This window comes from Pinus tabuliformis, chromosome 6 (genome assembly GCF_031772625.1).
Source record: "Pinus tabuliformis cultivar Carrire ecotype Pingquan chromosome 6, CPIR1, whole genome shotgun sequence".
NCBI classification, from domain to species: Eukaryota; Viridiplantae; Streptophyta; class Pinopsida; order Pinales; family Pinaceae; genus Pinus; species Pinus tabuliformis.
This window is the reverse complement of record NC_142292.1, coordinates 761,995,411-762,011,420: the sequence shown is the minus strand read 5'-3', so window position 1 is coordinate 762,011,420 and position 16,010 is coordinate 761,995,411. Positions and strand designations below refer to the sequence as shown.

General features: G+C 37.2%; 1 protein-coding gene across 1 annotated transcript in view; it reads left to right on the top strand.

Moving 5' to 3' along the window:
* LOC149260950 (proline-, glutamic acid/leucine-rich protein) overlaps positions 1-16,010 on the top strand; it is a 319,977-nt gene that overhangs the window by 211,065 nt on the left and 92,902 nt on the right. Inside the window, exons 8-10 of the mRNA XM_089421448.1 lie at positions 2,038-2,167; positions 2,376-2,569; positions 3,094-3,275. Coding sequence (XP_089277574.1) covers positions 2,038-2,167; positions 2,376-2,569; positions 3,094-3,275 — 506 coding nt within the window. The remainder of the gene's footprint in view (positions 1-2,037; positions 2,168-2,375; positions 2,570-3,093; positions 3,276-16,010) is intronic.

Genomic DNA, 16,010 nt, shown 5'->3' with positions numbered 1-16,010 from the left:
CTAAGATCACTTAGAAACTTTACTAGAAGTCTCTAGAGGAAAATCGACCTTGTCTCAATTATTACTAATCAATTAATCTATATCCCTGAGTTTATGAAAATAATTAAAACTGATTAATTAATTTAATTAAGACATTTACGTTCAAAAGAATAACTTGTGCTTGGAGATATTTTTTTCTCTTGTGTTCCTAGCCTCACTGACACCACCTTAGGCTAGAACACCTGTTCGAGCTAAATCAACCAACAGTTTAGTATGTGTAGGCAGTGTTGCATGAAGCGCCCCCCCAGTTCCAAGCCCCAAAGCGCGTCCCGTATGGAAGCGCCTAGGAAGCTTGGCCGGAAGCGGTGCTTCCGAATTCGGAAGCGCCGCTTCGGCTTTTTTAGCCGCTTCCTGGAAATTTGGAAGCGCTGTACGGAAGCGCCGAAGCACGCTTCGTACGGTGCTTCGGACGTCGGAAGCATGGCGCTTTGGAGGAGGAAGCGTACGCTTCCCGTATGCTTCCAAAAAAGCTTCCGGAAAAGCGTTTAGAAAATCGTTTTTTTTTTCATTATTTTTTTTTTTAATTTTAGGTGAGTTTGCTTGTTGGGGGTGGGTCCACCTTGGGTTAGGGTGACGAATGAAGGAAAAAAAAATATAGATATAGTAGATGCTCCCTCATGGTAATGTTAAATTCTTAAAGTAAAACTTAAAAGTGACATTCTCCTTTATTTTTCATTTTCATCCTTTTACTTAAATTTCTAACATTACCATGAAATGACTCAGGATGTTTGAGAGTGGTTCCAGCCTCATTGGACTTCATATGGAGAAAATAGAATTTCATATCCTATTCAAAATTCAGCAGACTTAACAGTTTTCAGGAATTCAGGATCAATGGGATTATGGCATTTCATTAGATTATATCAAGTATGAAGGTATGCGATTGGCATTTAATCAAGAGCACCAAGCCCTATATGTACCCTAGTGTTGGTGGTGTTAATTGTTGAACTCCTTTGTCACGCGGCACACCCTTAGCAAAAAATTACCTTTCAATCAAGTCAAAATCATCGATCAAACATGTTAAGCTTTTTCTACCATATTTTAAGTCTTGAATTAGGTAGTTTGATCAAAATTGGGCAATGTTGACTAATATCCCTAGACAATCGAGGTAGAGGCAAAGGCTAGACAAGAGGAGAAGAATCTAGATTCTAGATCATTAATGTACAATGGATGTTATATCTATCTTGATTTATGCAAAAATATGCATGTTTTCATGTCTTCTACAATTAATTTAGTATTTGGGATGTTTGTTTTGAGTATAAATGCAAATATATATATATATATACCAGACGCTTCGCTTCTTAGATTTTTGGAAAATGATGCTTTGGCGTCCCCGCTTCCAAAAAACGCTTCCGCTTCGTGCAACATTGTGTGTAGCTGTACTATAAATCAGCAAAGCTTGGGTAGCTCCCAGCCTTCAAAAATGTAAATGGGGTCTGGATAACTGTAGGATTTAAGCAAGTCACCTTGTTTCTTTCCTGTTGCTTCCAATTTAGTGCATGCCAATTTCATGGGTTATCCCTAAGTGATCTAAGGTGTCCACTGCAAAATAGACACTGGTAAGCGAAACCTTAAATTGATAAAACCAGCTGCTGTAAACCATAAATACTCATTGCACACAATATCTGAACTCGATGGATCTTGTTTTTTACAACTTAAAAAGATATTACAGTAGAATATAGTATGTATATGTTTCCCTCTCTTGAATAAATGGAAAAATTGATATCTTCTCTCTCGGAAATTTATGTGGTTGCAATGCAAAAGCTATTGTGATGGTAGTTTATTGTTTTCAAATTCAATTACTGTACATATTATGTTCCGTCTTTTTTCTTTTTTAGATATGTGATGCCTAAATGTGTGTTGGTATAGGTAGCATTGGGGTAGCTTTTGGCAGTAGATTGTTAGCATTTTGTCATTTACATTGTTTATTGCAAGCTGATAAGATTGATTCAATCTTTAAAATGTTGCTGATTGTTTTATGTTTTGGTCAAAACTACAAAGAAATTTGCTCGATGCTTGGCCTTTCTTCCCAGGGCTCGGAGTGATGGTGATAGCTGGTATTCTATGATGCAAAAGGTGTTGCTTGCAATAAATGAACATTTAAATGATGCCTTCCAAGGCTTTGAGGATGGTATTAAACTGAAGCACATGAATTAAAGTTTTACCCTTTGTAGGATGTGTGCAAATCTGTACTAGTTTGTTGAGATGCTATAGAGTTGCAGTACATTGTTTTCCATTTAAGCAAATGTTAATAGTTTGCTGAGATGCTTTACAGTTTCAGTACATTATTTTCAGTTCAAGTGAAAAATTATGATATGTTCTACTTTCAAATATTGTAGTGAACAAAGCAAATGAAGCAGTTGCTCCTTTGCTTCCACCTGGCAAGGATGCACCTCCTCCTTTGGGAGGTGAACATGTCGCAAAAGAAGCTGTGGAGAAAACAAGAAACAGGTTCTTCCAACTGCTTGTATCCAGAGTTTCATCGCTGATGCATTGCTGTTGTGTGATGCTTACAAATCCCTATCAAACACAGGTAGAATGGATACATGGCTAACACTTTTCCTCTTTTTCTTGAGAATTTCGCACACATGCATATATCGTATTCCTCGGAAAACCTCATGGGTTCCCTCCCTCTTCTGTGGAATATCAGAATGCATGGCAGCTTGATTGCCAGCCACAGTAGTGGCTTGTAATCCCGAGGGACTTCACTGGATTTGAATCTGTGACCTATGTCCTCTCCATCATCAACATGCCCTGGGTGGATGGTTCAATTGATTGAGCTAACCTTTGGGGCTGCACACATGCACACACGTATTAAAATTCCATTTTGAGATTGCATATTTTTGGAGTTTCATAAAATGTTCCTGGGTCATGGATGCTGTAATTTTCTGAAGCTTACTGTATTGAAAATATTTAGAGATCAATGGTCATCTTTGTGTTGTTTTTAATGAATCCTTTCCTTGAAGCTAGTAGTCACCGTTGGAGAATAGATTTGTTGATGTTTCCTTGACTATGCCCATTGATAGTTGATTTCTTTGTTTCATTTTATCATTGAAGGTGACCATCCCGCTTGGGCCACTGCTAGCACTTATTTCAAGAATTCTCAATGTAAATGGTTCACCATATCAACAGCCTATTGGTATTGGCAACCAGAAACGTACACTTCTATGTGCTGAACTTCCTGCATTGCACTCGTGTGCTTTGGATTTACTTGCTGCTGTTGTCAAAGGTGTACGCAGGTGATAAATGATGGACATCATATCTTTATTCTACTAACCCTTCCAAAGAATAATTTGAATTTTCTTTGCATTATCATGCAATTTTTAGTATCCTAGTTCTCTAATGAGTCCAAAGCAGTGTTGCAGTGTTACAAGGTTGTTTATATTTGAAAGTACAGGTGCTCAAGGTGCATGCAAATGTCCAGCATTGAATTTGCATTCTTTCATTAAACATAATGGATCAAAACCATATACACACTCATTCAATAGAAATGAAATGAATTGCAATTCTATTAATGTCCACGGATGATCAAAATAGGTCAATTCTTTTGATTTTTCACAGGGTCTTCTATACTAATAATTTCTTTTCATGATTTAATTCTTTTACACATTCATATCCATGATTTTATCATTAAGCAAATTACACAGAAGACATCAACAGTGTAGCATTTAAGACAGTAGGGTCATGAAGAGATAGCCACACAAGAAAAACAAAAGAATTCACCCTGGGAAAACCCACATGGGGAAAAACACAACAACATTTTCAATATAGAATTCTTCAATTCAACAGAGATACATCTTACTCAATAACTAGGTCAAACCTGATCCATCCTCCTAGTCAAGTCATAGAGTCTGCCCAACAGCTTCTGCTTAATCTGATCTGCTAGGGCATAATGTTCTCATACAGTGTTTGCTCCTGCTGCCTTTCCAGACTTCTTCATAAATTAGGTCCCTCCAAAAAGATGCCACATCAGCTTCAGTGATTCAGCCTTTCAACAGAGATATTCGACCTTCCAATACAAATATAATTCAGAGACTTGCGTCCTTCCATCACAGAGATATTCGTCCTTCCTTCTTGTCCTTATCGCAGAAGATATAAGTCTTGATGTGTGATCTGAATGACCCCTTGAAGAGGTGGTCGGGCCACCTGTGTATATTCATCTTGAATGTGGGTTCCTTTTATGACAGAGACGACTTGAACCTTTGATGGGGCGAACTTGACTAGGAGGAGGCTGGCTTTAACTTTTTGGAACCAATTTTTTTTCTTTTATAAATTCAAAATTTTTCCTTTTTACAATTGACATATCCAACATTTCATATAATTTTCTTTTTGACTCTAGCATGAAGAACATGCTTACAAATACATTAATGGCTCAAATATATATTATGAAGACCAACCATAATTACAAAATTCAACACTCCCTCTTAACTAGGGCGGTATTCATAATGGATATCTAGATGTTCTCGTGTTGATAGAATTTCTCTATGAAAGGGTTATAACAAATCAACATCAACCTTGTCAGCGTCTGACATAAGGTAAGTCAGCATCTCTGACATCATCAACATCATCATCTTATCATCAACATTCACTAGTTTCCATATCTTAGTCGGTAATTGACCCATGGCATATCATCAACATCTACTAGTCACCTTAATCTGGTCACACTTACAAACTAATTGGGTTCACCATCATCCATGCAAATCTTGCTGACTCGTGGTGTAACCCTCATGACACACTCTCTCAAAGTAATATGGTCGTCAAATCCAAAGGTTTCTTCACTAGGCCAAGATGTTGAGATACTAACTCAACCCTCATTGGGAGTACTAGCAGGAACTCACTCAATCCTCTTGGGGAGCACTTCGGGCCTCGTCGCTAAAAGACCTCACTCAACCCTACTTAGGAACTATGTTGCCAGGAAACATGGGTGCGGGGACGGGGATGGGGACGGGGACTGGGACGGGGACGACATTTTTGGAAACAGGGTGAGTGGGTTTCGTCGGGTAATATAATAATATTAAAGTTTACTAATTATATCTTATAAATTATAAATTTATAATTAATAATATATATGAAATTTGAATTTGTATATTTTTTCAACTTTAAACAAGAAAACTTTAATGATAATCATTTAAACATGCACATCATTGAACATTCAACATTGACATTGAAATTTCAAAATTTATCACCAAAAAACTGTTCTTTTGAATCTTTTCCGTGTAACCATGACACTGTGACAGCTATGTGAGAGAGCTCAAGGCTACTACTAACACTGAAAATTAAAAATACATACTAGGATAAATGCTAGACTCAACTATTTTGGTGAAACTTGAGATAGATTTTGTCACACATAGGCTTTAAAATAACTATGCAGCTTAGGTTCATTTGCAAGGATGCCTATCAATGAATCAGGCTGTGGTCGTACAGACCCTTCCTCCTACACAACCAAGGAGTGTTAGCATTTATGCCTCCTGCTCTAATTTCAAGGTAGCTTCTCTCCTCATTGGAATTGCTCATTCTCGTTGGAGCTTGAGCTTGTAACTTTGCTTTGAATGTTTAGTCTCCCCCATATAAAAACACAATTTTTTCATAGGAGATTCTTCTCAACCTGATAGTGGTCTAGAATTTTCTTGATGTCTAATCATCCACCTGCCCCATGCATGGTGTGCTCTGTGGTAAAGCAATCCCAAAAACAGTGGCAACCTTACCCTTCCACAAAACACGCTTATCAGTCTTTATTTCCCAATAAAATGCACAACAACCATCTGATGGCTTGAGGGATAGTTTGTCTTTGAGTGCGAAGCTCTGCCTGAATATTAATTATCTAAAAATAAAACATCTTTGCAGTTTTTAGAGATTACTTGGTGTACAAGTCTGTAGAGACCATATACGATTTAGGAATATTTTCCTAGTTTTAATCTTAACACGATGTTATCAGAATGCTGTGAGAAATTGGCAGATTTTGATACTTAATTTAGCCATTGTCCAAAATAGCCCTTCGCCATTTAACAGCATCAGCTGATTACAGCTTATGGTCTCAATCCTACTTTCTATTTGACCGAAAATGTCTGAACCTGTATGTGTGCATTTACAGTTTATAATTTGATGGTTATTTGGCTCGTGAATGAATGTTTCATTCCAAATTGATTTACAAGAATTCTTAAAAAACAAGACTTGTAAAAAACTTTAAAAATCGGGTGCGGGTACCCGTGCAACACAGGTTTTGATGGTAAGGACCGTGGAAGAATGTTTCATTCCAAATTGATTTACAAGAATTGATTTAGGGTTTTTTAGGTTTTGTTATAAGTTTTACCTTTGTTATAAGTTATTTTTTAAATTTCAGTAAAAAAGAATTATTTGAAAATTAAATTTTTAATATAGTTTTTTTTATGAAGAACCCAAAGAACCCGAAGAACCCAAAGAACCCAACCCGAAGAACCCAAAGAACCCGAAGAACCCGAGAACCCAAGCACCCGAAGAACCCAAGAACCCAAGAACCCATTAAAGGAAAAGAACCCAATTTTTTTTTTTTTGAAGAACCCGGTTCTTCATGGAAGAACTTGGTTTTTCTGGGTTCGTCTGGGAAGAACCCGTACCCGAATCCGGTACTTGGGTGCGGGAACCCGGGACGGGTTCGAGAACCCCACCCCCGGGTGCGGGTACTTGTGCAACACAGCTTAGGAAGTAATTTGGGTCTAGATGTTGAAAGATCACACTCAACCCTCTTTGGGGAGTAATCTGGATCTTGATTCTGATAGACCACACTCAACCCTATCTAGGGAGTAATTTGGGTCTAGATGCCGAGAGACTACACTCAACCCTATATGGGGACTAATCTGGGTCTCTTCACTGGGAGGAACTCACTTGACCCTATCTGGGGCGCTGTTTGGGCCTCTCGGACCATTCTAACTCATCTTGGTCAAAATCTTTGACTCAGGAAGAATGTCCTTCATCCGTACTGCTATCATATCGACACTCTCTCTCAACGAGAGGGGTAATCTCCACAAGTGCAAGCTTGTCCCTGAAATATAAAAACTTTTCCTTGGACAAAAGGCTTTGTCAGAATATCAAATCTCATTGGTGGAGAAATATTTTAGCTTCACTGCTCTTCCTGTACCATGTATTGGTACTAGATCTCAAGGTGCCTTAACCTGTCATCAAATTGTCATCTGCACTTGATCAAACAATCCTGTAAGATGAAGCCATGTTGCTTCTCAACTTCTCAACCAAGTTTCAATATACTCGACCGTTGAGTGCAACAGATGTCTGCTTTCTGCTCATCCAAAAGATCATAATGGAGCCCAAACTGAAGCAATACAAAAACTCTCTCTGTCTTTAGCACTCCTTGAGCAATGTGCATTGCTGCAATTGTACTTCTCTTTTTGAGACATCTTGATCTTTCAAACCATAACTAACTATGCCATGACCAACTGTACCGTGTTGGTACCTCAACACATGTTGAGCCACATGTCTTGGCTTGATTTGCCTCTTTCACTTGATCCATCAATTTGGTTACATCCATTGCCCTAACTGGGTATTCTTTCTAAAACGGATCCTACCATGGAAATCCTGATTTTCTCCCTCTGCCACTGATGCTATCAACTATCTAGTCAAGATCTTTCATCTTGAATTCTGAGGTAAACTCCCTCTGAGGCTTAAACAAAGGTTGGGGACGCCTTGACTTTTCTCTCTAGAGAAGATCTTCCAGTCAATGCAACTCCCTTTAACATATGAGGTCTTCTGTTTTCATAATAAAACAAATGATATAGGATCAACGTTGATCCATCAATCCAAGTGTATCAAATTTGAGAAGCCTGTACAAAGCCTTGTTTTTGCTTACAAGTGTAGGACTTCTTCATGTACCTCACCAGCTTGAGGTAGTTCTTATGTACACTTCTTTCATCAAGAAATATGATCTCTATAAAAATCTTAAAGATAATAAATTTTAACAAAAGTGTAATTGAAAAGATGTCCCTTCATAGTCTTCTCCCTCTTACTGAGGTAATTCCTCGCTTTGTACTTCTCAAGTTTCCATCTACTTCATACTTTAGTCAGCAATGACCTCTTTTCGACATAGATTAGGGTATAATTCAATCTTGTTGATCTTTATGCCCCCTTTGAGTTCATACCTCAATTAGTACAATATCTTTCAACACAAGTGCTTTTTTATGTCATAAGCTTTTTTCTTCCATTACTTTCTTTTGTTGCCAGAACCTTGGCAACATTCATTATGCAGCTGCAATCCTCACTAGGAGGCCATGGAAGAATAAGTACAACCAAGTAAGATATACAAAGACAAGAGACTAATAGTAAAAGTAACAATAATAGTAATAATCAAGAAAGAGATTTAAAATACTAATCTTTTGAGAACATGTCAACTCCCTCTTGATCCTAGCTTTCTTGCATCCAACTTGCAAATCAACCTTGCCCACATCATCATCATGGTGTCATTCTTCCTTGAAAGAGCTAGGGTTTCTTCTTTTAACGAAAACATCCAAACTTAGGGTTTTGTCTGTAAAGCCTTGGGCTTTCTTATCCAAGCTTTGCTGCAGATGTCAAAACCCTAGAATCGATAAGCCTTATTGTCCAATCTTCCTTTATTAACGCTTTGATATTATCAATTTGAGCCTTTTCAATCCAAGCTGCCTAAGTGTTAAGAAATTGGGAGGCTTGTAGTTTAAGTTAGATTTCTCTTTCTTTGATAACCGCTTATGAATTTTGTTGGCTTCTTATTAATTTAGTTATGTTATTCTTCATCAAACAATTATCAAATGTAAAAACATGAAGATCATAGTACACAAGAAACACAAGATATAGGCTCCTAGCTAGGGCAAAACCCCTCCAACGGGAAAACACAAAAAAATTCTGTTCTTATAGAATAGATCAAAGTGAGAGATCTAAGACCCATAACCAACCTTCTAGATGCCAAGTCAAACCCTCCTTCTGCATAGTAAATCCATCAATAACAAGAGACCAACAACAAATCTTCAACAAGAGAAAAGATAAGGTAAAACTTCCACAAACCCTTCTCCAACTTTAGACTTTGCCCCTCCTTTTGCGAAATTTCAGAACTAATTGAGCGAATTGTGTGTGTCCAAATGAGCTCCAACTTCCCTCTTTTTATATTGTTCAGAGGGGTTTGAATAGACATGTCACTTGGGGTAGGGACAACTTGGCATCCAGAGGGGTTTTTGACCTAAAAATACATATTTAAAAATTTCTTTTTTGTTTTCTTTTACATTAGGTCCAAATAGGACTTTGACTCTTTGACTGAAAAACCTAGAAGTATGAAGAACATGCTTGTCTAATAAAATAATAATAATAATAATTTTTTTTTTCTTACATAAAATATACAATGATATAAGTACAAAGATCATTATGAAGATCGAGCCTAGTTACATTTTCTAACACTCCCTCTTAACTAGGGAGGTATTCATAATTTCATAACTGGTACAAGGATACTTCTCAAATTGAAATATTCTCATAAGAAGAGTCAAATTGATAGACCAACTTTAAGCATCGACATCATAACCAACATTGGCAAATTACAACATAGCAAGTCTTTAACTTAACAAGTTGTAACTATCCACAAGACTAGAGCACAATGCTAAGAGGCATTCATATGGACACCTCATCCTCGCAAGGCACATAACCCACTTGGATGTTCAATAGGTATGTCCTTCCAAGATTATTCTTATCCTGGATTTCCAATCCTCAAAGAATATCGGTCCTCTTCAGCCACTCTTATCTTGGATACCTTATTAGATCCTCAAAGAGTGTCGGTCCACACAACTACTTCCTATCTTGGATTCCCAATCCACAGGGAGTACCAGTCCCAGACTCCCAAGTGCTTATCAATCCTCCATTCTCCCTCCCAGTGTGATACACTAGATGCACGACGGTTAGTCTTGGCCTAATGCATGACACATATGAAGAATACGGTGTCCACCATCACTCCCTCTCAGCCAGGGAGAAGGTGCTTAATCCTCAAACATAGAGGAGATTTCTTCCTCTCAATCAGGGAGACATCATCACAATCCTTAACCGGTCTCATACTTCATCAATGCATTAACTACTTTTTCTTCCATGGAGATCTTAGTGGTAGTTGTAAAAGCTTCTATCTCACAATACATCATATCTGAGCTTCGACTTCCTTTCACATTTCATCTTCATGACATGGTATCTTGGCTCCTCTCACATCATATTAAATTTCAACCTTTTTTGGATCTCGTCAATCATCATACAACTTTATCATTTGCTGGTTCATCTGTCTTATTCAAGGAGTCTAGCTTCCTCATAGTTGCTAGCACATGTCTTCCTCCTTCATCACAGAGTTCTTCTCATAAGTCATATCAGCTTCCTAATACCAACTCTGCTCTTATGCTTATCAATAGTGCAATCTTGGTTTTCAATGATCAAATCACGTAGCTGTAGGTACATCAATATCATTCAACAAAATATGTCAACTGTTATCTTTCCAGCCTCTACATATACTGCTGCAATATGCTCTTCCAGGGAGCCAAATCGTATCTCAAACAAATCACCAGTTTCGCTTTTGTCAAATTGTAATGGCCTCAAATCAAGGTGTCAAATTATACTATTTTCTCCCTTTGAAGTCAATCATTCCTCTGCATGTTCTATCTTCATATTGCAACAAGATTCTGCTTCATCTTTCAATTATCAATGTGTCCCTGGAATATGCTCATTAGCTAGAAGCTTTAATATCATTAGGGTTCCTGCATCTCCTTCTTTCCATCATGCTCATCATTATCAAGAAGTCAACATCAAGTACGAGTCTTGTTTTACTTTGTTCTTACATCCTTCTCATCTTACTTCCACAACTTTGACAACCTTCATTATGTGCCTGCAATTATAATCAAGTACAACCAAAAATATACAAAGACAAGAACATGATGTTAATCCTGTCAATCTAGGGTTTCCATGATTTTCTCAAAAGTGTACTTTTAGGGTTCTAGTTTCAAAGTTTCAAACCCTAGCAATTCCTTGATCTAACCCTTATTAGGGTTTTTACTTTTAGCGGAGACATGGAATCCTAGGGTTTTGTCTTTTAAAACTAGGGATCTAATATCAAAGAATATTTTTCTTTGCAAACCCTAGATACCATTTCCCTAGAGCCTAGGGTTTTGTCTTTAAAAACTAGGGATCTAATATCAAAGAACATTTTCTTTGCAAGCCTTAGATACCATTTCCCTAGAGCTAGGGTTTCCTTAGAGAGAATAATTAGGGTTAAGGTTTTCACTGCTATGGTTAATTCAATATGAACTAGGGTACAAAAATCCTAAATGCCAAGAGCCTTCAAGACTTCACAAGTTTGCAAGTCCTACAAATCCTAGATTCTCAAGATGCAAAGGAACCACCGCAAAAACCTTAGAAAAACTTGACCCAAAACATAAATGCCTATAAAAATTGTACATACCTTTGCGACCTTATCATACCTCCTTCTTTGGTCTTAAAAACTTCATTCAGAAAGGACAATATCACTTTTTTCTAAAACTTCAGGTTGACTTCCTTATGTCACTCTTTCTTCAATTGTCAAGTGTCAACTTTCAAAAGGTGCTTCAACTTTTCTGAATATAGAGCCTTTGTTGAGGTTCTACTTTTGTCATTAGTTGATATATATTGACTTCATCCAAGATAACTCTATAATTATTTTGGTCCATCTGGGATAATTTAAATCGGCTTCATGACACAATTCAACCTCTTAATGTCATATTATAATGCAATATTCCTACCACAAAGATGATGTCATTGATGTCGAGTCATAAAGTCAACACTACTGATGATTCCTCTATAGATGCGATGTCATGTTGGAAAGATGGAGATGCCATTGTAGAGTGCGAACCCTTCAAGATGTTGTAGTGAGCATTTTATATCTTGCAGACTTACAAAACTAAGTGACTTGTCATGTCATTTATCAAGGTCATCACTTGTTATGGATTAGTAGCACTATTGTAAGTGGGTTTTGTGAGCCATTACAAATTCAAATCATAGAATATCAGGCCATTGAAAAATGCGAGCTATTGAAATGTCGGGCTATAGAGATGGCAATCCTCTATTGTTTGCAATACTGTATCGTTCCTAAGGTCATTGTATCACTGTCAGTGGATTAAAACGAGTATAGTGCGAGCCTCAAAGTAAAGCGATTTTCTGGAATAGGGATTCGAGCCATAGAGCAATCCATGAACGATTGTATCAAACCACATAAGAGCGAGCTTCAGAGATTGTTGCGAGGCACACTGATATGTATTGACCCACAAAAATCATGGTTCTAGTAATGCGAGGCTTAGAGGAATATTTGCAAGCCGTGGTAAATGATTGCGATTCACTGTAAATGTTACAATCCACAGAGATATGGGAAATTCGAGCCACAAAACAAGTCATTATCATTATGCGAGTGCAAGCCACAAGAATTATAGCGTGCCACCGTGTGATGTCACTGTGAGTAAAGCGATGCCATTGCGGTGCAATGTGATTGTAATGTAAGAGTGCCAGAGAGAAAGATGCAAGCAATAAAGTAGTGAGTCACCTCAAATATATACAAGCTATAGAGTGTCAGCTACAACGAGCCAATACTTGTCTTTTTATTTTTGCATTGCTTTAGAGACATATCAGCAAATTCAAGTCATAGAGATTCTAATCATAGTGAATGCGATCTTCAGAGTATATGTCACATACATGAGTTACAAATATAATTCAAATCACATAATTCGAACCACAATTTTAGATACCCGAACCAAGATGTATAATAGCAAGCTTGTGAACCACTGTGTATTTGTGCCAATGAGTCACAAAAAGCGAGCCATCATATGATCATACCACAAAGTAAGCCATCGTTGAACATACGAGCCACTTTCATATAAATCTGAGCCTCAGAGGTCCACGTCAAATACAGGAAGTCCAAAATTACTTCTAATACATAACGACTAGCTAATTGTAATAAAGTGAACCACGATGCAATATCATAGTCCACAGAAATATATATGCATACTTCTGGAATCAATCCGTGTGCCTCAGAGTAATATAACATGCCATCATACTGAAATCACCCAGCCATTGTAAATTAATATGAGTCACCACAGAGAGTAATCCATAGTAGAATAGTAACCTTCGATGTAATTGACAGGCCACAGGGTAGAGCGAGCCTTTGATATTTTAATGTGAGGCAAATGCGAATCACAAGGGGATGCATATACCATGAGTGGGAGCTGAATGAGGCTTCTTTTGTTACAAATATTAGTCTAGGATCTTCAACAATACTAGACACAAAAGTATAGCGAGCTTTCACAATCATGCCAAATTATAGTAAGAGGAATGCGGGCGAGAACCATAGAGTAGTCATGCGAGCTGCCACAAAGTAGTCTTAGAAAGATGAAAAACATGCGAGCCAGTGATCTTCAGGCCCTCTTTTTCCAAACCTTAGCTTTGATACCATGTTGAGAAATTGGGAGGCTTGTAGTTTAAATTGTATTTCTCTTTCTTTATTAAGTACTTGTGAATTTTGTTGGTTTTTTATTAGTTTAGTTATGTTCTTCATCAAAGAATTATCAAATGTAAAAACATGAAGATCACAGTACACAAAAAGCACAAGATATAGGTTCGAAGCCAGGGAAAAAACCCTCCAAGGGGAAAACCCATAAAAATTCTCTTCTTATAGAATCAGATCAAAGTGAGATATCCAAAACCTATAACCAACCTTCTAGATGCCAAGTCAAACCCTCTTTCTGCACAATAAATCCATCAATAGCAAGAGACCAGAAACAAATCTTCAACAAGAGATAAGATAAGGAAGAACTTCCACAAACCCTTCTCCAGCTTCAAACTTCAGCCCTGCTGCGAAATTTTAGAACTAATTGAGTGAATTGTCTGTGTCCAAATGAGTTCCAACTTCCCTCTATTTATACTGTTCAGAGGGGTTCGAATAGACATGTCCTTTGGGGCAGGGTCGACTTGATAGGTAGGCCAACTTGGCATTTAGACGGTCTTTTTGACCCAAATTACATATTTAAAAATTATTTTTCTTTTTTCTTTACAATAGGTCCAAATAGGACTTCGACTCTTTGACTCAACAAATCCTAGAAGCATGAAAAACATGCTTATCTAATAAGATAATAATAATAAAGATACTTTTTCTTCTTTTTTCTTTTACATAAAATATACAGTGATATAAGTACAAAGATAATTATGAAGACCAGACCTAGTTACATATTCTAACACTAACACTAAGCACATGAAGTCTTGAAGATTATACATCTTCCTTGAGATGACTTCAAACTTTAATGTTAAAGAGGAGCTCAGCCTCTTTTCTACTGTAAACAGGTTTTCTACAGAGGCATACTTAGTGAATCCTCTTCCCTTGATCTGCAATAACAAAGTTCATGCCAACAAATGCTTTGTAAGCTTTGTCACCTCAACATCGTGCCTTATGCAACTTGTTCAAATGTTCAACTTTGATCGACAATTTGATTTGAGTTATTGTCATGGTTTCTCATGTCATACCAGACTTTGCAGCTTTTGTAGACAACTGATATCATACTTGAATACACCAAAGCTATCCTCAATATCTTCATATAATGCATATGATTTTGTAAGGTGGCAATGACAGGACATTGACACAGTCCTTTGAATGGTGCAAGTATTTAAATCCAAACTTGTCTTTTCTGACAAATCTCCTTTTAAGATGACAGGATGTAATCTTGTATTCTGAACAAAGTTTATAGAGATGATGCATATTTAACATTCCAAAGATTCTAGGAGGCATCAGTCTTCACACTTAGTTCTTGAACATCTTACACTGATTCAGTCTTACCGCAGAAGTATATTTGTTCCTTAGATGTTGCCAAGAGAACATAATCTCAACCAAAAATTATTGTTAGCAGATACATACCTTGATTTCTGGCTTTGCTGGTCTTAATATTTCAAACCTTTGGACAGAGAGGATTTCAATCTTCCTTTTGACTGCTCCGTCCAAAGAGATTTCGGCTTCAACATTTATTGGCCCTCCTGAAGCTCCTTTGTCTGTGAAGATTTTCGGACCTTCTCTTTACCGAAACAGAGTGAGGTATTTCAAGATAGTCTTCACTCCCATGACCAAGACTGTGATCACAAATTACAAGCCAAAACGAAGTTGTAGGCAGGCTTTCCCATTATCTGAGATGACTCAGATCTTCTGAGGAATTCATGAGATCTTTAATAATCATCTTGAGATAGGCTCTGAGAAAATTTCGGATTTTCTTAGTAGATATTTCAACCCTTTTTCTATTGGACTGAGGCAACTTCGGCCTTTCTCACTGAGGGTTTCAATCTGTTGAAACATCATCTGAGGTATTAGCATTACTTGATCTTCAAACAGGGGTATGCCTTTCTTTGGCCTTATTGTAGTAGTATTAAAAGATTCTCAGTCTTGTAAACATGTTTTGACCTTTAATAATTTTCTGATTCCTCTGAGATGTTTTGGACCTCTGAGGCCATGATTGAAGCTTAAAGATTTTGAATTAAAAATACTGAGATTCAACTTGAATTATTCTATGACTGAGATCATTCAGCCTACCTTCAATACCAATTTTTTTTTTTAATCTTTTCACAAATGCAAGGAGTGAAACTTTCGATCTTGAACTAGGGCTTCGACCCTATTACAGACCTTCGTCTTTCTAAGATTAGATTTTTCCTCTTCCTAAGATCTTGAGCTTAGAACAACACATAACTACTCCTTTACACCATACATTCAACTTTGAATGACAGATCAGAAAAACGTGATTCCCTTAACAAGGATTCTTTTTCAAACATTACAGAAATAAGAATTATTCTGAGATTTTCGGATTCCCTGTGACTTACTTCTGAAATTAACTCTTGAAATTTTCTGACTAGGGTTTCTCCATTGATGTGAAGATGCTTTGACTGAGATTTAGGGCTTCTTTTCCAGGCTGCTCTTTCATCAATAGCCTCTGATACTATGTTGA